Source organism: Uloborus diversus, chromosome 2 (genome assembly GCF_026930045.1).
Source record: "Uloborus diversus isolate 005 chromosome 2, Udiv.v.3.1, whole genome shotgun sequence".
Lineage (NCBI taxonomy): Eukaryota > Metazoa > Arthropoda > Arachnida > Araneae > Uloboridae > Uloborus > Uloborus diversus.
In genome coordinates this window covers 27559000-27583595 of record NC_072732.1, presented here as the reverse complement: position 1 = coordinate 27583595, position 24596 = coordinate 27559000, and the positions used below count along the sequence as shown (strand labels likewise).

The window sequence follows — 24596 nt, the reverse complement described above, 5'->3', positions numbered from 1 at the left end:
TTGTTGCATTTCTGCTAATGCTCGTTCATTGTGAGGTTTAGTTGAAACTTTAAAGGATTCTAAATCAGATTGAACTATTACTTCAAGTTATGACTATGCTGAGAGCTACGTATATGCGTCCTTTCGCAAAGTTCTATTTTCCTAAATCTATAACAGCTCTATCGACTATCGAGGGTTGTGTGATACGTACTGTTGTGAAATATAATTTACAATTTACAACTTTAAACTTGAAGCGATTTCTGTTGTTTTTTTAGTGACTTGTGCATTTGCTTTCAGAAAGCAAACTTTAATAAAGCCGAACTAGTTGTCAGAAGTCTCAGAGAAGCTGTGATCCATTTCTTTTTCTATTGTGCTCATCTTAGTTGTTTTCAGACTCATGTGCTCGATGTTTTCTTACTCGACATGTGCATAAGAAAGACCTCAACGTCATGTACCACATACTCTATCCTACAAACTTATTTTATATTAACACCACTAAAAAGCGAAAAATAAATTAATTTTAAACAAAAAAAAAAGCTTTCAAAAACACCAAGGAACTAAAAAGCAAAAAATAACCGATTAATTACACTTACATCCCAGTTCCTACCCAAAATTAGAAATGAAATTTGTTTTAAAATTCCAGTACAAAAATCAACTAAACTAAACCTCCAATTATAAAACAAACACTGATTTTAATTACTATACGATGAATTATTTTAAATACCTAACTTATTACATACCATCTCTTAATTTTTAATAACCTTTTGAAGTCGGGCTCTCCCATAAACTACTACCTAACGTAACTGAGTAGGTTTAGTTTTAAGACTAATTTCGTGTTTAGTTAAATTAGTGTTTAATTCAGGATTCGGTGGGTTGTCAGTTACGTTATGTAGTAGTTTATAGGCGGCCCCGACTTCAAAAGGTTATTAAAAATTAAGAGATTGTATATAATTACTTAGGCATTTAAAATAATTTGTCGTATGGTAATTAAAATCAGTGTATTTCATAATTGGGTGTTTAGTTTAGTTGATTTTTGTACTGGAATTGTAACATAAATTTCATTTCTAGTTTTGGGTAGGAAATAGTATAAGTGTAATCAGTTATTTTTTGCTTTTTAGTTCCGTGGTGTTTTTTGAAGGCGTTTTTTTTTTTAATTTAAAAGTAATTTTAATATTGCTGTTGTTAGGCCACGAATTTTTGTAACAATAGGTTTTATATTTCATTATTTAATGGGGAAATTACATGAAATTTACTGTTTTCCATCATAACTTTTTTAGACTAAGTTTTTAGGAATAAATTATAGCCTAAGTTGCTTTACAGAAGTAGCCATTTATGCATATAGATGAATATTCAAAACATTGATGTAAAACTTTAAAATTTTGCAGGTTTTGCAATAGCCATATGCAAGTTGCTGGAATTCTACCCAAGAAAGAGCGTAAAATTAAAAAAGAAAAAGAGAAAGAAGTTTTATTACCTTGTGAAGGGAAATTGAAGTTTTCTGATCGTCTAAAAGCTTTATTAACCAAGGAGAATAGTGTTTCGTGTAATGACGACACATTTAACTCTGATGATCCTTATGCATTTCCAGACACAGTGTCAGAAACTGAAAATGGCTGCATTGGGTTTTCTGCAACTCCTATTTTACGAAATGCATGGAACTGTTCTCAGAAAAATTCTCCCGACATGTCATCGTTGGATTCCCCATCCAGATGTGATCCAACATCTAAAAACTTGGCTTCCATGGACAGCAAACTAAAAAGCAATGTTCCAAAATTATCCAAAACAGTAAATAGACTTCATGCGAAAATTGCACAAAATAAACTTTTAGATAAACAGAAAAAAACACAAGATGCTAGTCAAGGTTCTCTATCACTAATAAGCGCGCAACTGCAAGCTATAACCAACATTAAGACTGAGCCCCTGTCTCCAATGGACGTGAGTGTAAATTCTGAATCTAGTGAGGCCAAAGTTGTTGTTCCAGAGCTAACAAAAACTGAAATAATAGTGAAACTGGAGCCTGTGGAAGATCAAACCAGGTCGGAAGATTCAATAGTTTCAAATTATGTTTCTTCCCCTAATCCGCCATCGGTTTTGCAAGCGGATTCTCGCCTGTCTTCCGGAGTCAATTCATGCTCTTCATCGGAGAAGTTTTTTTGCAGCAGGGAAAAGTCGCCGACTCCGAGTGATGTGAGTTCGAAAGAGAAATCCCAGTTTGAGTGTGTTGATGAGCAAAAGACTGATACTCTAGGGAATTCAAGGGTCCCTCTTGTGTTGCGCAAGCTCCATAGAATATTCAAAAACAGGAAAAAGAAAAATAAATATATATTTCCTAGAGGTAAGTGTTGAAATCTATATATGTATATGGATGTACCTTATGCAAATCCAGTTTAAGTGTGGTCTTTGCCAAATTTGGCTCAGAGACATTTCTGAATTTTGCATGGGGGGTGGGGGCAGAAAACGTATGAAACGAAATATTTATACTTATTAATAACAATGACTGGACTTTTGGAGTTTTTAAAAAATTCAAGGAGATCTAAATTTAAGTATAAATTCAAAGAGTCATAAAATTAAGCTCTTCTACACTTGATGGGAAATTTTATGCTATTTTTATATCTTTTATTTAAACCTGAATCTTGAACATGTCACTTGATGCAACTTTTATTTTTTAAATAGACCATACAGCATTGGCTTATGAAATAAATATTAACACTGGAATTACGGAAGGGGTCATTTCGACCCCAAGCCCACTTGTTTTGCTAACTGCTCCTCGGCATTTTCAAAAAAAAGCTTAATTATTCCTTAACTTTTCCTAAATCATTATGCTGTGTAATAACATAAAGATTTCAAAAAAATAGTATTTTTTAAAAACCCAAACTAGGTACAGGGTTACACCTAGAAGCATGGGAAGTTGTCATTTTGACCCCTTTATGAAAAAAACAAATCCAAATATGTTTACTGATGTTGAAACACAGCAGAAATTCAAAAATGCCTTTTGGAACATATCACTATAAGAATTTAAAGCTTTCATAATGTTTTTGTAAATAAAAGGGAGCATTAGCTGCTAGTTTCTGAAATGCAACTGAAACAGCGCTGGTTATTTTGAGGGAATTTTAAACTCTTTTTAAATACTTCATTAGATATAATTAAAATCTATACATTCTTTAAATAAACTGTATTTATTATAAATATGTTGATTTTAAACTAATTTTCACAAATATATCACCTTATATTATGCAGTGAACTATGCAGAATTCTTCTCGGAGGGTCAAAATGACTCCTGCCATATTTCTAGGTACATGATGAGCGCCGTAATTTTAGTGTTAATCCAAGTAGATTGGCATGTATAATTTTTTTTCCCCTTCTAAATTGCAATAGTTTTAAAAAGAAACTTGCCCTGAATATAACTAAGATAGTCTCAATACCGTTTGTTTTATTTGCAATAAAAGTATTGAATTTATCTCTTTTAAGGTGTATGTTATGAATGTGTAAGTGTTATGGATGTAAAATATTTGATGGTGTTAAGATATCCAAGTGTTTCCCGATTATCAAATTATATTGTAATAATTTTTAAGTATAGTAGAACAAATGATGTAACTAACAAACGTAAGCCTAATAGTTGTTGAAAATAGAAACACATTAATATGAAAAGGTCCATAAAAGTTTGAATAAGTATAAGAAAACTTTTTAAAGTATGAAAAAGTGTACTTATCTTAAATGAAAGTTAAAAGTAACTAAAATACGAAAGACCATTCCTTGGCCTCCTTCCTCCACTAACCAAAGGCTAAAAGCTGAGAGGGGGAGGAGGGTGATGTGGACTTAGGGCATAAACTGATCAGTAAAAATCAGTACTAGTCTGAATTCTTCATCTTGATCAGTATTTGTCAGTTTTTTTTCAACATTTAATCAATAAAGTTGGTATTTTTTTGCAAATTTGCAAAAAAATTTATTTTAAGAAATGTATTGGCATTTTTGTGTTTCATATTTACCTTATAAACTTTATAAAATTCCAAAAAAGTGAGACATTGCCAATAGTGCAACGTAATTTTACCAACCTAGTAAAGTTTGTATTATTTGAATAAGAATATTTTGCTGTTAGCTTCTTTTTAGTCTACTTTCCACAAATATTTTTAAGAATGAATAAATATATTCTTCGTCTGTCGTAAAAAATTCTTAAAAAGAAATAATTACCAAATAAATAACTAAGGTATTGTCCGTTTTCTACGAGAAGGCACTTGACTCCTCCCCCATCACGTGGTATCTGTTGATTCTACTTCGCTGTTTTCGGCAGAAGGTATATCCGGATCATAGCATTTTTGTTGTAAAAGTAGCAATTTTTAAAGTGTAAGAATAACAACAAGTGAAGCAAGTGATGTAAAGGACACTAAGACTTTTTTGCACATTAAAATGCACGCCCAAGTTAAGGCTGTCTGGTTGTCTCATTTAGAAGCGCATGGATTGCTTACCGTTCGAAGAGGCGTGGCGATGTGCCTTCTCCTGAAAAAGACACTAATGGATACTGCAAAATATTTTTTTTAAAAAGTAAGTTATTGGGATGGGGAAATATGCGTCTGTTGGTCTATTCTGACCCCCCCCCCCCCCCCCCCCCCCCCCGCTCCCCTCCCACCATTGAAAAAAAAAATCTTGTTCTAAAAACTTTGGAGAGGGTGCATCATATTCCCTTTCTTTCCTAATGGTTCGAAAATAACAACATAAGCACATATGCGAAAATTCAAAGATCTAAATCTCGAAATAAAAGAGAGATTTGTTTTGAACAAACTTATTTCAAGACGGCTTGACGTACGAAAAGTATTTCTCAAATTAGGCTATTTTAAGGGTAATTTTGAGAAATTTAAAATGTTTCATCAGTTCTTTGTTTAAGAAATTAACAATGCGAAAAGTAATTTTTTCTTGCTAATATTTGCAGTGAGTAGGCGCATGTTTAAAGGTTGTTTTTTTAAATTTTATTTATTGATTTTTATTATTATTATTATCATTTTTAAATTTTAAGAAATGAGCAAAAAGCTTTATATTCTCTAAATGAAATAGTTTCCTATAAATTTTATGGTATTCACATGAGTTGGCGATTGGTTGATTGAATAAAAAGGAAGAGAATTCAAAGCATGAGAAAGCTGTATATATATATATATATAGAATAATAATAATAAAAGTGAAAAATATTGAAAAGACCACACCAAAAGCCCATAGATGCGCAACACAGCAAAACTAAAAAGCCAAGTAAATATAAAATTAAGCAAACAGAATTTCAAATATTAAACATATTATAAATAATTAATGATGATAAAAAGGGAAAATGCAGCCAGCTATTAAGTAGGAAAAGATAAAGAGTGAATCCAGAGCTCATCAGCCATGGAGGATTCATTAATTATGGTCAAAAGACCAAAATTTTAACTATGAACTAAAAGAGAATGTTTAAGCTCCAGTACATGCAATATAGAGTAACAATGGGCAAAAGCACCACTTGCTAAACTAAAACCAATAAACTAGAGCTCAAACCTAAAACTAAAAGCAGGGGGTTTCGCTTCGACTTATTAGGAAAACAAGTTCCGATGTTTGAGCTCTAGTTTATTGTTTTTAGTTTAACAAGTGGTGCTTTTGCCCATTGTTATTCTATATTGCATGTACTGAAGCTTAAACATTCTCTTTTAGTTCATAGTTAAAATTTTGGTCTTTTGACCATAATTAATGAATCCTCCACGGCTGATGAGCTCTGGATTCACTCTTTATCTTTTCCTACTTAATAGCTGTCTGCATTTTTCCTTTTTATCATCATTAATTATTTATAATATGTTTAATATTTGAAATTCTGTTTGCTTAATTTTATATATATATATATATATATATATATATTACAAATGATGATTGTTGTGTATCTTTATTTCCACAATAAATGTTTAAATAGCTATGAAATTCATTTTTATTTTGGCAATAATTTAAAAGGATAATTAAGAAATCAGTTGGAAAAAATTCAATTCATTTTCAGGAAAAAAAAATTATTTTAAATTTATCTGATTAAAATTGCTTCTAATAGCTACAAAATAAAACTTAAGTATCATTGTAATTAAAAAAAAAATGGTTTTATTTTTGTCTTTTGTTAATTAAAAAAAAAATCTCCCTTTCCCCAATATACTTTAAAGTTCATAGCAAATTAAGTTACACTTCATGTAATATACTTACCTATCTATATAAGGGTCATTCTTCAAAAAGTGTAACTTTTCTGTCACACGCCTTTTACCGAAAAAACTTTAAGGAACAATTCATTTAACAATGCTTTTTAATTTTGTCAAAAATATATCTATTTAAACCTGCCAACAACTTTTTTTATAATAATTTTTATTTTAGTATATTTTTGGTTCACAACATGTGAATTCTAACCTCCGTGGCATGTCACACACCTTGTGTGACTGTTTATGTTGCTTAACAACTTGTTTAAAAGTATATACTTGTTTATTTATTATTCTTTTCATAACTGTCTGAAATACTAATTGTTTATTAATATTCAATTTTTTAATATTATGTTTTATTTTGTTTTAGTAGGACAAGAACTCATATCACACAATAAATTCTCACTTCCATTACCTAAACACAAAATGCCATTCCTCATTAACACGTGGCAGTAATGATGTCAAATTTTATTTTTTATGAATCATGATGATACAAGGGAACCTCCTTGTTTATTTACCAGCAGTGGCGCACCCACGTGGGGAGCCAAGGGGCTTAAGGCCCCTCCCAGAAGCATGAAGACAAATCCCCTTGTCCAAAGAGAGCCTAAAATTGTGTTTTTTAGACTTGAGTTTTAGAAATTTTCTGGAGAGAGCACTCATTCTCCTGTTCCCATCATAATTTCACCAAAGATAACTATAATTTTTTTCAAAGACTTTAAATTCTAAAAATTTCCGAGGGAGAGTTACTTACCCTCTCCTTCTCCTCCAACTGGTACAAATATAGCCTAAAGTGAGTTTTGGGAACTTTATTTTCGAAGTATTTCCCGTACGGAACTTCTGCATTTCCCTCCTTTGTGTATCATCTCCAAAAGATAGCTGCAAAATCTATTTTAAATCGGGGAACTCCCGAATAGCCTATGCTGTCAGCGATCATATTTTTTCCTAACCCTTACTATCCCTTTGCAGTTCTAAGTTCATTTCGCAGATATATATCATTATTGTTTATTAAATCATGAGTGGAGAAAAGTGCTTACCAATGCCTTTTCAGAAAAGTTTACAACAACACCGCTGCTAATTAGCTGTGATAAAACAAACAACCATTATATTTATTTGGCAGTAGCAATTATTTATCCCTTGCAGGAGCATCGCAAGAGTGCCGATTTTTTTTTTTTTTTTTTCAAAATTAGCCGATTTTGTATAAGCTGATCCCTCTAATTTGACTTTAAAAAAGGTTCCAAAAATTATCGGTTTATACACAGAAATATGCGTTATTTTGCTTTCAGATTTGCTCTTTCAATAAACAATTTGTGACAGATCCGATCTTGTTTATCAGAATTTTGTGAAGGGTCCGTTTTGTTTGATCGGGATTTTGTGAAAGGTCCGTTTTGTTTGATCGGGATTTTGTGAAAGGTCCGTTTTGGTTGATCGGATTTTTGTGAAGGGTCCGTTAAGGGACCCAAATATCCTCTGGCCAGACCCCTGATAGAACATTATAACTTTTTTTTTGTGTGTGTTTGTGGGGGAGGGGAGGGGGTGACACCCATGCTAGGTGTGCCACTGGGTAAAATGAAGATAATTTCATAGCAATAAGGTATACATGACATACATTTTTGGTAAAATTTCTAGATGAGAAAAAAAAAATTGTTTTATTTTTAAGTTATTGTTATTTGTTGCCTTTAACTTTCATCATAAGTTCCTTTTAGTATAAGTGAACTTAGTTTCTGTTCGTGCAAAAATATTTGCTGATTAGTAATTAAAGCAATCTTCTAAATGTTCTGGGTTTTACTACAATATTTTAACTAAAAATAAGCAGGGTTAAATGTACAATAAATATACAGGTTTTTTTTTCCACTTTGTATTTCCCAAAATCAGAATTTTTCTTAAAGATGTGTTTTCCAGTGAGTTTTCAAAGAAAAATAATTGGAATGAAACATTGCTCTTAATCACTTAATAATTTTGACCAGTTTCAAGACCTTTTAATTTATTTTCCTAGTTTCAGTAAAGTTTTATTCATAATTCAGTATATATATGAATTAAACTCACAACTTTCATTCAAAATTAGTACCAAATAAGCTTTACATCATGTTGCTGTTCATTATAAATAAAGCTAGCATCTATTTCACCACGTAGGATACTATTTTTTGTTATGGCAAAGTTTATTAAGTTTTTAAATTTTAGTCAGTCTTGGTTAGTATTTTTTAAATTTTGGTCAGTAAAGTCAGTATTTTTTTTCCCTCCAAACTGTTTTACCCCCTGTGGAGAAAAATGCAGTTGTATGTGAGGGAGACTGAGAGGAAATGTAAAACTTTACAAACTCAAATTACTTTCTACAAAAAAAAAAAGAGGGCCTCGAGTCTTATATGGCGAACAACAGTAATGATATAATGTTATATACAAGTGGAGAGCTACTACCATGAGGCCAAGCTTGGCTACTAATATGTCATGATTTAATAAATGTTCAAAATTAAAAAAAAAAGTTTTATGTGTAACCACACACACACAGTTACTGCCACACAATCGACAAAATCAGCGCATGGTGCAGTTAGAAAGCTGGATAAATAAATGTTTAAAGAAAATGCCAAAACTGTCTGCAAACTGAAAATTTCAGCGAACAGAGTTCACTTGTTCGGTTAAATTATCTGGGTCCGTATGTGGGATTAATGCTAAGATAGTCAATGTATAAAAGAGAGAAATCGTAAATAATCAGTTCCGCTTCTTCATAAGATTAGAACCTGTTTATGCTAAATTTTTATAATGTAAATCTTCTACAATAAAAATGATTAGTTTTAAGTGACTGTTGTGAAAACTTTGAATTTCTTTTAGGATTTGATTCTTCTGAAAGTGAAAGTAGCGATAGTGAAGATGAAAGTCAATTGTTCAGTCGACTGTCTTGGTTTAGTGCTTGGGACAGGCGAAGCTCTAGGTACTGTGTCATTATTTATAAAAAATTTCTTGATTATGCTCGACTCAATAAATATATTTTTTGACGTAAACATTGCTTTTTAGCTCTTTAGAGAATATGAAGTCAGATTCCCGGTCAGCTCAGCGTGCTCAGCTAAAAGCAGAACTTTTGAGAAGTTATCATCATCTTTGCCACTTACATAACCTTCATCAACAAGAAAGGAAGCATCGCTTGAATGTTATGCAGCCACTGGTCGAGGCTGCTCGAGCTTATCCTAATCAAGCAACTGAAATTCTTACCAGGCATTTAAAAGGATCTCCAAAGCATAAAAAAATGTAATTATTTCCTATTAGCATCTTTTTTGGTGATAATAGCTCTTACATCCATCTACCAGTAGTCAGATGGATTCCCATATGTTTTCCTTCCATTGCTTAGAGTCGCCATCAAGGTTCGAAAATATATATTTTGATGTATACCCAGTATTTTCAACCCACACAAACTAATTTCTTTAAATAGTAATTGCATCCCCAGATCACACTGTTGTTGGTTTTCTTATATTGTCATTATAATATAGACTTAAAATTAATGTTTCTTTCATTATTTACATTTAAATATACATTTCTTCTAAAAATTTATGTACTTTAAATGGTATTTTTATATAAATGATTTTTACAGTCATTTGCAAAACTAGATAATTTAATGTTTTAAAAATATAATGTAACCTAACTGTTATTGATATTGGCTATTATATTGAATATTAACTACTATATTCATATGCTTTGTAAAACTGATTGCATAAATATATGTGTCATGTAAAAATCAGAGAGCATCACAGTATTAAAAACGATGTGAAATATTAGAATAATTTCTTGATTGTTAAAATATGAAATGTTTATGTATTTTGGAATTAATATTTTGCTTTAAATTTTTATTAGTTTTAATTGAATTCTTTTAGCTTTAGCTGCTTTACTCATTTTTGTTTTTTAGCTACTTTTAAATAATTTTATAATTCAGAAATAATATGATTAGTCAGTGAACAGTCATTCAACATTTTCTTTTTGTTTGACAAACTTTTAACTAGACACTTATAATCTATATTAAAGCTGTTACATTAAATAATTTTATTAATAAGAAAAAGAGGAATATTATGTTACGGTTATATTGATACATCATATAAATGTATGTTACTTTTTGGATATTTTAATTGATAACTGATGAGAATTAATAGATAATTAATATGATTAATATTAGAGATGCAACCTGAATATTCGGTTGGTATTTGATATACAGTCGACTCCCGCTACAATGCAATTCGACTTTCTGCGAGTTTTTCTCAAGTGAAGAATTTTATAGTTAACGCGAACCCCTCGCCCACAACACTAAAATTTTCGCCGGAAAGTAGAAGATTAATTCATTCCTCTTTCTTGTTCTTCCTTTTCTTCTGACGAGTTTCCTGACGTGCATGCAATGCCTGGGAAGACTGATAACGAATCTGATTGCATAGCATAAATTGTCACCATCTTCATATTTTAAGTTTTAAATATAATTACTGTATTTAAGTCACTTCTTTTTAAGTTTAATTTTTCAAATAAGACTTGCCGTGCCACTCTTAATACTAAGAGGTACAACCAGGTTCGGATCTATGAATTTTGGGAGCCCTGCAACAAAATCTGTGGGGCCTCTCCCTAAAGGCCAGCAGTGTAATATTTGCAACATTAATAAAAGTGTTAGTGCTAGTTTTTTTTCTTTTCAATTTCTTGGGACTAGACTCTTTAAGGACTTGGGCTGACACTGTGGGTATGCAGATTCGGGCCTGGGTGCAACACTGTGGCATGCATACATGGGATTGGCCATCTCCGAGTTAATGTATGGACTTTAGCACAAAATTTTATACTAGCATGGCTATCATACTTGAAGGGAGCTGGAATTATTTTCTGGTACTGTGGGTGTACTAATAGTACTGTAGAAAAAAGCGTACAGATCCTTAACGATTATCTTGACATATTCTACTATTCCATTTCTCTTGTTTTCTTACCTTCACTAAAACTGTTTTTTGCATTTTATATGTATTACTGTTGCTTTATTAGCAGCTGGTATTGATACAATTCCTGTTATGTGGAATTTCTCATGACATTTCCTATAAATAGAATTAAAACAGTTTGCAGGTTGTTGATATAACAAATTTTTAAACTAATTTTATTTTTATGCCTCGTACTTCTGTGAAAGTTAAAAGTAATATTTCAGAATCTAAAAATTATCTATTTTGTGACATATATATTTAGAAATTTTGTGTTATTTTTTTAGAAGCAAACCTCTGGAAACAGAGAAAAGAACCTGTAGTTATAAAAAAGATGATGAAGTTTGCAATAATACAGCATTACCTTATACTTGGCATTGTAAGAAACGTATCCTTTTCTACTTATTGGTATATTCAAAGAAGGTGTTACAATTTAGGGTGATCGGTTGGACCCTTTTAACTCTGTGGTTCCCAAAGTGGTCCACAGTGGTCCCCCAGGGGTCCTTGTGAGCAAAAAAGAAAGTTGGGGTTCTAGGAGCCAAGATTGTATTTAAGCGAATTTCCACTGAAATTTAGACATTTTATAGCTCCAAAAATACCATAGTGCACCAGACACAGTTTTTACTCCTTTGTACGTATTACTAAATTGTATGAAATAATAATGTTACAAGATAATCCAAGATTGCAAAACTATCTCCGGCAAGCTTAACCTAAAAATTTTATTTAAAAGTTGTGGAAAATAAAGCCCTCTTTTTCCCTCTCTCTCTCTCTTTATGCACAGTAAAAAAAATTCTGCATTCAATACCCATTGGCATCATCATATGCATGCCTGACAAGGTTTTTTATTTTTGATACTGTTTTATTGTTTTTGGATGCAGAAGATCACGATTTAAAACAGAATGTGATGAAATGGAAACCAGATATTGCTAGTTTAACTGATCTATGTTTAATGAGGCCAATTTATAATTACAAGGGTACAATTTAAATTTAATAAAAACCAAGTCAGTTATTGCGGCCTTGTTTGCAAGAATCAGCCTAATGAAACAAAACATAGGACTTCATGAATTCGCCTAGTTTCAATCTGTTGCAGACAAGCTACAAGAATGATGGCATTTCAACTTACGATCATCATTTAAATGCCATCCACACAGACTTTAAAATCAGGTTTGAGGATATTTTACCTATGAAAATGCCTCAATGGATTATCAATCCTTTCGGTGGGATTGAAAAGTCGAATGTCATGCTACAAGAAGAGCGGGTTGGAATAAGCACTAATGAAGAACTGAAGGTGCAGTTAGGAAATGGTAATATCACCATTTCTGGCTCCAGAAAGACATACCTATAATTTATTCTACCTTATGGAATTTCGCAAGAAAATTTTTGGCAGCTTTTCCGTCTTCATACCTTGTGGAAAGAGGTTTTAGTGGGGCGGCCAATCTTCTCACAAAAACAAGGAACAGATTGGAAATCATTGGTCAGGGAAATTTAAGGTTATGCTTTACAAATTTAAAGCAAATATTAAAAATTTCCTACCTTTGTTGTTTGTTTTAGTCTGTTTTGCACTAAACTCTCCCCCCCCCCCTCATTATTATAAAAAGTACGAATAAAATGTTAAGCTTTTCTCTTGGACTGTTCTATTTTAATTTTCTAGTATGCAGTAAACACTCAAACTGAGTGGTTTATCATTACAGTAACCCCTCATTATATCCGCTTTTCGGGGGACAAAGAAAAAGAGCGATATATCCGAAAGCGCGATATAACTTAGGGCATTAAAAATAGTTATGTGTAATACACAAGTAAATTGGCATTCGTTCTTTTTGACATTAGTTTCTAATGGTTTCGATGTGGGTACTATCACACCTATTGAAATTTAAACAAGATTGAAATTTAAGTAAATTTTCACCGTCAGAAAGTTAAAATCATCAAATGGCGAATGAAGACTATCTTTCTGAGCTACCGCGAGATAAGAATGAGCATTCCAATACCCTCTTATTCCGAGTAGATTTTCTAATCCGTTTTACTTGCTGTTGAAAGGATGTGAAAAGTAAAAGAAACCAGATTGTTTCCAGGAAACTATTTCGCCCGTCCAGATCATTATTCCCTTCTTTGATGCAAATCCTGGTTTGTGCAACCAAGTACAAATCTTTTCTGTACTAAAAGAAGGGCGTATGTTCTCTTCTACATGGGCTACTATGACACTTGCTTGATGTCTCTCACTCCTTGTAAAGGCAATGTATCAATACAAAAGAAGATGTCAAGTAGTTTACAGACCACCTTAAACTGAAATATACTGTGCGGGTATGTACATTTGGATGACAGGAATTGCTGCTGCTTTTCCAGCAAATTCAGAAGAATTGCTTCCTTTTGTTCATTGACAAAATAAAGAAGAAAGAGACCTTCTCTGTGCAATACCATATGTTTTCAGAAATGGTTTCAAACTTAAAGCAAAGTTTTTTTCTTATTTTAGGCTTTAATATTTCGGGAGACAGAAGAAAAGAGCGATATATCCGAATGAGCGATATAACGAGGGGCTACTGTATTTAAAAATTCAACAGTAAAAGAGCCCTCTCACTGTTGGGTAAATTTCTTATTCTTACCATTATATTTCCATATTTCTTGCTCACATCTGATGGAACGCTGGAGTTTAACTATTACAGCGCGTGTATAGCCTTGGACCGATCTAATACAAAAATTGGCGAACTTAGCAACGGGTTCACAGATCAAAAAAGTTTGGAAATTCCTGTTTTAACTGGTAGAGTTGTGGAAAAAAGTTGTGTCACATCAATCATAAACTTTTACTATGTGGGAATACTCAAAAGGTTGTAATAGTCATAACAAGAACAATATTTCTTCTTCTCCTTTCTAAAATTTGACTCCCTTTCTAATTAAAGAACTTTTCCCTTAAAAAAAATGAGTTTAAACTCCTGAGTTTAAGGTCCAACTTAGGTTGACCTACCCTCATTGAGTTTCCTAATTAATAAAAATATATAGATAAAATATTGCATACATGATGGGATGGGATTGTGTTAGCTAAAGTGAGCAAATCATAGGGCTGTCGTGATTTAAGATTTCAATAATTGTGTAATTCTGCAGATTTTCTTCTAGAAGAAACTTTGCAGAAATCTGCTTAATCTCTGCAAATTTCATGCAAAATTTTGTAAAGACATCACGTAATCTTTTTCTTGAAAAAATTTTTGAGTTTTGAGCCAAGTAAGTGCATTTGTAGGAAATTTAGATCTACTTCTAATTTTTATAACTCTGCAGAAAATTTGTTGATTCCTTAAAAAATTTTAAGTTACCTGCAAAAAAAATTGCATAATTACTTGATTATTGAAACTTTAAATCTGGACAACAATATAATTTGACCACTTTTGCTTACTCAACCCAATACCATTGCATTCATGGGTGCCCATATAGGGGGGCAAGAGGGGGCTCAAGCCCCCTCCCCTTAGAAATTAGAACTCCCTTGCTTTTAGTACTTTTTTCTTTGCAAAAATGTAAAAACATTTCTTCTCTAGCCATTAATGATTAATTTATTAAAAATGTCAAACTTTAATAATTCTAATCTGTACTGAAATCTGTTTCTATGGGGAAAATATCTGAGCCGCCCCCCCCCCCCTTTAAATTTTGCATATTGGCGCCCATGATTGCGTTTACAATATTTTTAACTACGTTTTTATGCATAATTTATCAAGAAACTCGATGTCGGTAGGTCAACTTAAGTCGAATTTTAGACCATAGGGTATAAAAAATATGTACTTAGATTTTTTTTTTCCAATGATAACTCAATATTAAAACTTATTATTAATGTTAACATTTTAATAATAACTTAATACCAACATTTTGATTCCTTTTAAAACATTGTTATTCTTTTGTGTCTTTTATTTATTTTATTATTATAACAAAAAACTTATTGGTAGATCCAAATTTGAAGATACATTTTTACTAACCAATTATAAGTGAAAAGTATGAGTACTTCTCAATAAAAAATGGTTATTAATGTTTAAAAATATTTTTGAGGACACAGCTGAAAATCATGGTGTAAATAAAAAAGTTGTTTGAAAGAGTTGTTTGACATTTCCATGTAATCAAATTTTGCTTTAACACTAGGAACGACCAGACCTGTCTTTTCGATTATAAAAGAATTTAAAATATCCTTTTTTTTTTTTTTTTGGCTTTAGCTAATCGGTTTGATATTTTTAGGAGTCTTCGTCAAAATATTGCTAAACATCTTCGGCAAAGAAATACATCCTTTTATCTTATTTTGTTTCTATGCAAATTTCAAATATACCTTGAACAACGGTCAAAATGACCTTGAGTTAATTTCGTTTAAATTTTAATTGGAATTTTACATATGCAAGACAGAGAGGGTTACGATTTTAAGTATACGATCGTTGATCACACTTTTCTCAGAGAAATATTTTCTTGCACAGAACTTTAGAATTTTCCTTTTTTTCCCCATGTCGTAAAGTCACAATCTTCTGTTGGATTTGAACTGAGATTTCATGAAAGATGTTTGAAATATATTCTCAATTTGTTTTAGCTATATGTTCCATGTTGAGCTGTATAAGTTATAATTTGTATTAGAACTAACTTAGAAATCTGTTCTTGGTTATATACATTTTAATGCAATATTTCCAACTTCTTTTAAAGATGGTCATTTTGACCATTTCCGGCCATACTAGGTATAACAGAATATCAGTCTTATGAGTGTAAACTGCTTTCCAAATTTAATCAAGATAGAAATAAAATCAAATTTGTGTAACTCTTATCATTTACATGCATGTACACTACAGCTGTGTTTTAACATTGTGCCTTTATGTACTATGGTACTATAATATAATTTCTCAAAGTACAGTATAACTTTGATTTAAGGGGAGTCAGTACCCCATATACCGTCAGTATTAATTTGCACAGGTTAATGTACCTTTTTCTGAAAATCTATTAAAGATACAATTATGAATTTTTTTTTTGTACCTTAAATAGACTCTTTTCTCTATACTGAAGTAAAATTTTACAAAAAGAAAGCTTAGTTTATATTTATTTTATTTTTTTAATTCTAATGTGTAAGTCACTATTTTTTTTCAAAAAATGCCATTTTGCAACATGAAATCAGCTCTATAAAAAATATTTTTCGATTATGAGAAAAAATTTACTTTAGTGTATGCATTTAGATGCATGGAATAGGTGCTAAGAATTTCAAAGCCTAACATAATTTAGTTTCTGAGAAAAAGGAACATTTAGTTTTAAAAATACCATTTTGAGATATTTCAATTTAAAGGGAAAAATCATAAATTATCAAAATAGGTTTATATTTTTTTAAAGCTTATTTTAACTTCTCTACTATGAGCACAATCGAGAAGTTTATATCATTAAAAAGGTATTGAAATGGAATTTCAAAACATATAAAAATAAAAAAAATCGAATTTTTGAAAGTATTTAGGGTATTGACTCCCCTTAAAGTTACCCGATTTAATGATTTCCTCAGTTAAATGATACATTTCACTGGTCCGGGTTTGACTATTAAATGTCTATGCTCCTCGATTTAACGATATCCTTGATTTTAAGATAACTTTTTCCTATCCCTTGACAATCGTTAAACAACGGAGGTATACTGTATGTTTATAACAAAAAAAAAGACGAACTATAAATTGAAAGGAAAAAGTTTAAATTATAGATTTTTGAAACAAATAATATATATTGAATAATAAATGTAGAATACAATTATTTTCCTTAACTACTGCACCAGATATTATGTACAACATTGATCAACTGTTATTTGAACACTGTACAGCTAAATTTTCAGATAACACGCAATGTTGTGTTCCAGTATTTGATGTTTGTCATGAACTTCCTTTGTGTTTTGAACATGCCAAAAAAAGGGTAATTATGATTGTCATTTTTGATTAGTTTTGTATAACTTCTAATGTTAGAATAAATTAAGAATTGTACTAATTAGCTGAATAGCATTGGTTTTGATATTTTCCTGACATAATTTTTTTCCCCCAGCGTTAAGTAGGTACAGTGAAATCTCATTCCAGTAAACTCCAAGGCATCTCAAACTTTGTTTGTTGAAACGGGAAATTCATTGTAATGAAATTAAAGCAATTAATCAAATTGAGACTGAAGATTTATTTCGCTGAAATGGATATTTTGTTGTATTGATATTTGTTGTAACCATTGAGAAGAAATAAACATGGAGAGAGTGTAACCTTATTTTCCTGAAGCAGCAACAGTACTGTGTGACTTGGCGAGCAAATTCGAGTTTACCGTAACCGCTGAACAAGTTTTTCCTTTGCTGACGAGCTGATTGTTGATTATTATTTAATTGATTTGGGAAAAAAATTATATTACAAGGGATGTTCGGAAAGTAAGTTCCGTTTTTGAATAAAAAAAAGACCAAGCTTACATATTGCAACGAAATGTATTGCACAAAAATCAGTACAGTACGACGGTACAACAAAACGGTTTTTGTTTACCCCCTTCGTAGAATGTTGCCGCCTGTATAGTCACCCACGGGGTAACATGTTCTTTGAGCTTATCACTGCTGTTGTACTGCCGTCCGCCGAGAAAAGGCTTTAGATGCCAAAATAAATGAAGGTTGCTGTGATTGGGGTCGTGGCTGTCCAGTGGTTATCAAAAGCGTCCCAGCTAAAACCCTATAAAAGTCCTCATGGATCACTTCACAGGTGGCAACGTTCTACAAGTAGAAAAATTTGTACCATGCTATGACAAATGCTTGGAAAATCGCGGGAACAATGTCAAAAAATAGTGTAAGGGTGGTAGATTTTTTTTGAAATAAATTTTTTTGCTCTATCTCTACTTATTCTTTTTATTATTTCAAAACAGAACTTACTTTTCAAACGTCCCTTGTATTATCAATGGTAAATTCTTATTGCATATTAAATAGCTACGAAAATGTGTCCTGTGATATTTCACAGTTATGTACGTATTATTTTTTTGTTTCTGAAAGAAATGAAATGTAACAAACAGATGCATTTTCAATGAAATATTATGCATCATGAGTCAACATTTTATTTCCATAAATACACTTTTACTTAACTAGGGTTTTTTTTTTTTTTTTTTTACAGCTCTGAAGTATTTTGTACACGTTTCTTTTGCTTGGGAAGTAATCTACTTGCCAAGCTCAAGCAAACGGCAAACGCATTTAAAACATGTTTTGGGTTTAAAAGTAATGATTTGATACATTTATGCTTTAAAATTAATATGCATGCCTATGTAATAATTTTAAAACAGTATTTAAAATATGAAAAAATTATGAATTTAAAATAAATAGCAGAACACTTCTATCTTTATTTTGTATCCATAATTTACTTATAACTGGGAAAAGTACCCAGATTTGCTAGAGTCAGTAGTAATAATGTGAAACAGTGCCTATTTATATGAATGGAAATAAATCTAATCTTATCACACTGATTTGCGCTAATCATTTTAGAAAACCTGGGACAATGTTTCCTTCTCCCGACTTTGGGGAAAAAAACTTAAATTTCCCCCCGTCAGTAATTATGTATCGTCAAAGAAGAATTGTTGCAAAAATGCCGAGATACTTTTGGTTTGTAACCAAAAAATCTACCTCTGAAACACTTCCAGAATGCGTAATGAAAATTTGGGGAACTTTTAAATCGTAATGAATTAAGCATTTAATCATGTTTAAAAGCATGCTTTATTTTTCTGGCGGATTATTTTACATGTTAACAAAAGTTTTGAACTCGTTTTGTTTCTGATTTTGTAATTGGTAAAAAGAGGAAAATTTCTAAGAAAATTTTCCAAAATGTGTTTTGCAAGTTTGAGACTGTTTTTCAATAACTGAGATTTTAATGCGGTCGCCAAATTTCGGACGATAATCGTTCATTTTTGGTTCGAACAAAAACAAAGCCAAAAGTTAATGCATAGTCTTTGGCGTCAAAAGTCTTTGCAACATGTGTAAAAATTGCTAAAAGTCTCAGTAATTGAAATCTTACGAGTTTGAAGTTCTGTTTTGTAATGAGCATCGTTGTCTGATAAGTTTCTAACAGCCAATTGAGCAATAATATGCCAATAAGTGACAACCATGCTCCCAAAATAGTCATGTGACTTGGGCACATCTTAGTCTCAAGTTTTACTCACGGAGACATTATAATCGCTCCCTCCATTGAGTCTGCTCTCAAGTTGTAACAAGATATCACTGTATTATTAAAACAACTTTAATCGGTCAAGTTTGTTATTTTGCGGCTTAAAGTTGTCCGATTTTTTCTAAAATCCTTTATTTTAAAAAAAATTCTAAAATTTTTGTTTATTTTTACTTTAATTATTTTAAAAATTAAAGCTCTGTTTTGTTTTGACTTAAGGTTTTTTTTTTGTTTGTTTGTTTTTTTAAAAAGAATAAGGTAGTAACATTGTTTTTTAAATGCTTAATTATGCTTTATTTCATGGTGCTGCATGCTGTATGTTCTGGAAAATGTAAAAAAGTAATTTTTTCCTTAAACATCAATGACATCTCTCGAATGGTCATATCTATCTCAGTTGTCATTCTGATAATTAAATGCACTAAGCTCCGTCTTATTTAGTAATTACTGAAATTCTATTTTAGTTGTTCAAAAAACCATAATGTATTTGTTTTGATCAAATACCAAAAGAAAACTAACTGATTTTTTTCTAGGATAATTACAATAAAATGGCCTCTGAGCCAAAGCCAAAGAAACCTAGAAAGAAACCAAAGCCATCTGCTTTGACAAGGCCTCCTAAAAGAGGAAAGAAAAAGAAGAAGCTTGCTGTTGTCCGTCCCACCTCGCCATCACCACTGCCTCTGCCAACTGAGCCTCTTCCTCCACCGACACTACCACCACCACCTCCACCACCGATTCCTTCTGTTTCTCCTCCATCTAATCCTCAAATCGGTTTGTAAAATTCAATATTATGGCTACTCAAACTACCAAAGCAATTGCTTAGCAAAATAAAAATATCAGTTTAGAATTTTAAAGTGTAAGAAAGCATTTTCCAGACAGATCAGGTACCCTAATATCGCTTCTCACAGTCTGATTCACTTGATTACTTCGCAGAAATCTGCACTTTACTTTACACAAAAGGTCGTCTCCATTCACTTGGAAAGTTTGTGAAAGATATTTCAGACAGTGAAGTGATTTGCCGCCTGAAGTCTCTTTCACAAAAAAGTGCAAGAAATATTTTTTCTTGGGCATTTAAATATTTCTTAAAGCAAATCATCATAAAAATGTTACAATTAACTGGTATAACAATTCTGTAGTATCATAAAATTTTTCTTGTTAAAAAATAAATAAGTAAAATAATTTTTTTTAAAAACCTCATGGTCTGTGAGTCAAAAGATGTTGTGAAATGCACATGTGGTCTGCAACTTTTTTTTTTCATACAAAAATATTTTTTAGCTAATAAATATAACTTTTATAATTAGTCATATACCAAAAAGTAGACTATCAAAACCAGAAAAAAGTTTTTGCATTTTGATTCAAGTTAAATTTCTAAGCTGAATTTCGGACATGCACATTAAGTATTTAGATTGGCAAAAATAAAATCTCATTAACAATCTTTTGAATCGTGAAAAAGTCGCTGTCATTGCAGTTTGCATCGGCAATTGCTGTTTGCAGTTTTTCACTTAGTATCATAAAAAGAAAACATGGGATGGACAGAAGTGCTGTTGGGGGGGGGGGGGGCTAAATGCATGAAATTAACTGGTAACTAATGCCTACATTATCATTCAATTAAAGTGTAGGTATAGAACATAGAAACAGTCATAGATTTGTATTTATAAATGGTTGAACTAAAAAGTTCAAGGAAAAAGTAAACTGAAAGAAAACATATGGGTTGCAAAAAGGTATTGTCCATGCCCAAGCAATATGATTGATGCCGTCAAATGGCTAGTTGTAAATTAAAAAAAGAAAAAAAAATTAGTCTATTTTCCATGAAAGAATTGAAGTTACATGTATTTTCTTGTTTTTAATTTGTTCTAAAATCAAAAAAAAAAAAAAATGTAATATGAGACTGGGGATTTTTACTATGTTATATTGGAAACATACTGCAATTTTTGATCACCGACAGTCGGTGAAATTCGACTTGGAAACCTGCAAGAAAGAGAGTTTTGATTAGAACAATTAGTGGCTTGCTGTTACACAAATTTATATTGCTCTTCTCTTTCACACATTTCTTCCACTTAATAAAAGTTACATTCATTTCTCAAATTTTAAAACCAAAAATTGCCACCTCAAAGAAAAAAACTCCCCCCCCCCCTATTTTTTTAGATCCAAACATATCTATACGAACTATAAAGCATGAACAATTAATGTAAATTTTCTTGTTTAGAAATTTATTATAAAAATTAGCTTTGGTTCCCTTTGGTTCTAAGCAATGATTTCTATTTCTTTCAGCTGCCATTTTACATTTGTGTTAATAAATAATATTTTAACAATTGATTCAGTGGGACTGACGTAATCAAAACAACCAACCGGGTAATTGGTTGCTGTATTCTGACATAACCTTTATTTATCGTCTGCCCTTTTTTATTTTCTACAGCCTACGTTCTTGACTCTTTTCAGCACATGAAAGTTATTTCTTCAGTTATGTTTATTTATTTTAGTGTAAGTTTGTTATTACCAATCTCATATTTTGGTAAATTTAGGATGCGCGACTAATTATGTTAATTTCTTAGACTTTTCCCCTTCACATGGGTGAGTTTTCGAATTGTAATAACTCTCTTTTTCCTTCCTGGTTTTACTTTTGAAAATGCATTTTGTATAGTGAAAAGAACACGTTAAATTAAGATTGTTTGGATTCCTTTAAATGAAACAGAGTTGAACAAAAAAGTTTGCTTTTAATGATTTTAACTAAAGCTTAGTTGGAATCTCATGACTTGATATTAAATTAAAGCATGTCGGTATTTTTAATTCTTGTTGCTTTAGTTTCACGTAATCGACCAAGCAGTGTGTCATTTTATAAGGAAAGCTGATTGTTATTGTACAGAAATATTTCAGATATAGTCTATCAGATGTAATTCAGTTTAACATGTGCACAGATTATAGTTGATAATGCATATATTTTCATCTTTTGTGCTAATTGAAAATACTCATTATATTTGATAACTATTATTAGCGTTAATGAGATTTTTGCCGAAAATATGTTTTACTGGTGTTTTGCAAACCCTGTATTACACGCATTTATTTATTCCTTAAGGCGTTAGAAACTGATGTCAGCTACAAAAACATCAGCTGAACATCTCTTTCATTTTTAGGGAGCCCGTGCAACGCCGGGCACGCAGCTAGTATTTATAATATGTATTTATATTATAGTAGGCACTTTATAATAATAAAATTCATAAATAAAATTAAATAAAAAATGATAATTTTGAAGGTTTTTTTAAAAGCCAAGTATTAAAATGTCTATCATTAAAGCAAACATTATTTATTGCTTTATTTCACATGCATCTTGAATTTTATTTCAAGTTAATTTTGAGAGCATGAGATTTGTTGCTAATATTTATTGCTCTGCTTAACTTGTGCATTTTTTATCTTTAAGGTTCAAGTAAGGAATGATTAAGACGTTTTATTTTTCCATAGAAAATTAAATGTTTCAGTCATCATGCAATTATATTTCAGTTATTATGAACTCTTTTTTATTTCCTCCTCTTATATTTTTCTCTGCCCCCCCCCCCCCTTAGGATATGAACTTCAAACATGTTTTACTCTGAACTATTAAAAATCCACTTACATCCCTTTTCTTCTCTGCCTCGTATGGAGGTTTCATGCAGTCATTAAATAAAGTTCATCTAGTAATGTCTTTTATAAATATTCTTTTCAGAAATGCCCACAATAAGTTATGTTGCTCCAAATGTGATTCAAACCTCAGCTGTTCATTCTGTACCCGGTTTAAATAAAGATGTCAATGGTCAAATGCCAGCAGATATAGAAAGTGACTTAGAAGATTTCTCTCCTGGTAAGTATGTTATATTTTAAAGTGGTTTAACGAGATTTCTCTGTCAGTTTTCTTCTTCATCATAAGATTTTTTATTTTTTTAATTCACATTTGTCAAAAATTTAAATGTAAACTTATTTTATACTATTTAGACATAATTTGAAACTGCGGATATCTTTGTCAGTTCTCATAAATCTGTCATTTGCACTATAATCTGTTAGCTGTGCTCCTGAAACAAATATATTTTTTACAAACCTTTAACTGATTCTGTGTGTTAATTAAAAAGGGTGAAGTAAATTTTCAATTATGTTTATAGGTGCTATTGAAAAAACATTAGAGCTCCCCCTAGATACCGCAGAGCTTGCAAATCAAGCTACAAAGTTGCTTGAAGAGCACGACTTTACCGAAGTTCTTAATAAAATTCCAGATGATGCTTTTAATGATCTTTTTATAGGTAAGTGTTTTGACTGTCGCTTTTTTGTCAATATTAAAGTAGCACCAACATTCATTTTTACTATGTATGTAAGTGTTTAATTTTCTGAAATTCATTAGTTTATACACATTCAATTATTTCCGACCTATATTTTATGTATCTCAATCGTGACATTTTGAAAACTAGCATGACATCATTATTAATGTTTCATTTTACGCATGTTCTCTTAGAAATATCTTTACTCGCTCTTGCGGTTAGTGGCAAGGAGATATTTTCAGATATAGCAATAACCATCGATGAAATTTTACCTCAGCATCATCTCAAGTACAGCATCTAGAGTTCAAAATAAGTGGTTGTTAAGAAATAAAGAAGTACCTTTCAAATGTACCTATTTATTTCTTACCAACGACTAGTTTTCTCAACACAAGGTTTGCTGAGAAGTATCTGGAAATGTAATAAAGCACAAATATACTTATTGCTGTTACGTTGGCTTCCTCCAGATAGTAGTTGTTAGTCTCAATTTATGGCCAAAGTTTTACTGTTTGACAAAGTCTTCATGTATGACGTATTTCTTTTGATCTTATGAAAAGAAAAATATGGGAACTTTGCAATTTAATATTTATTTTAAAATAAAACAAACTTAGGAATAGTTTCTGATTTTCCTTTCATGAAAAAACCTTTCATGCTAAATGTGAATAACTTTCTGATGTGGGGGGGGGGATATTTAGCTGTAATATTTGACAAATATCTTTAGCCCCCCCCTCCCCAAAGGGGGTGTTAGATTTTCAGGTTCTGTGAAAAGGCTGCTCTATACAATTATTATCATAAATTCATTTGGCCCTTGTAAACATCTGTAGGCTTTTCACTCATAGCTATATGTGTATGGGCTTGGTTTCCAGGGGTCGAAGTGGTCCTATATATCCTATATTTCCTATATTTTCAAAAAAAGTATGAAAATCGTCCTATATTTCCTATATTTTTGGAAAATGTCCTATATTTCCTATATTCCTGTATTTTTATCCAATTTATTTCTTTAAAACAACAATAAACAAACTATCTGACTTCGGATTTTTCGTCCAAAGTACATGTGCAAACGAATTTCAAATTAAAAAACACAACTCACTAAATCCTGCAACAGGCATCTTC

General features: G+C 31.3%; 1 protein-coding gene across 1 annotated transcript in view; it reads left to right on the top strand.

Annotated features, from left to right (window-relative positions):
* Positions 1 to 24596, top strand: part of LOC129217191 (INO80 complex subunit D-like) — a 35303-nt gene that overhangs the window by 4753 nt on the left and 5954 nt on the right. The window contains 8 exon segments of the mRNA XM_054851454.1: positions 1365 to 2314; positions 8985 to 9091; positions 9178 to 9398; positions 11368 to 11468; positions 16830 to 16963; positions 19740 to 20028; positions 22952 to 23038; positions 23334 to 23471. Of these exon segments, the coding sequence (XP_054707429.1) occupies positions 1365 to 2314; positions 8985 to 9091; positions 9178 to 9398; positions 11368 to 11468; positions 16830 to 16963; positions 19740 to 20028; positions 22952 to 23038; positions 23334 to 23471 (2027 nt within the window).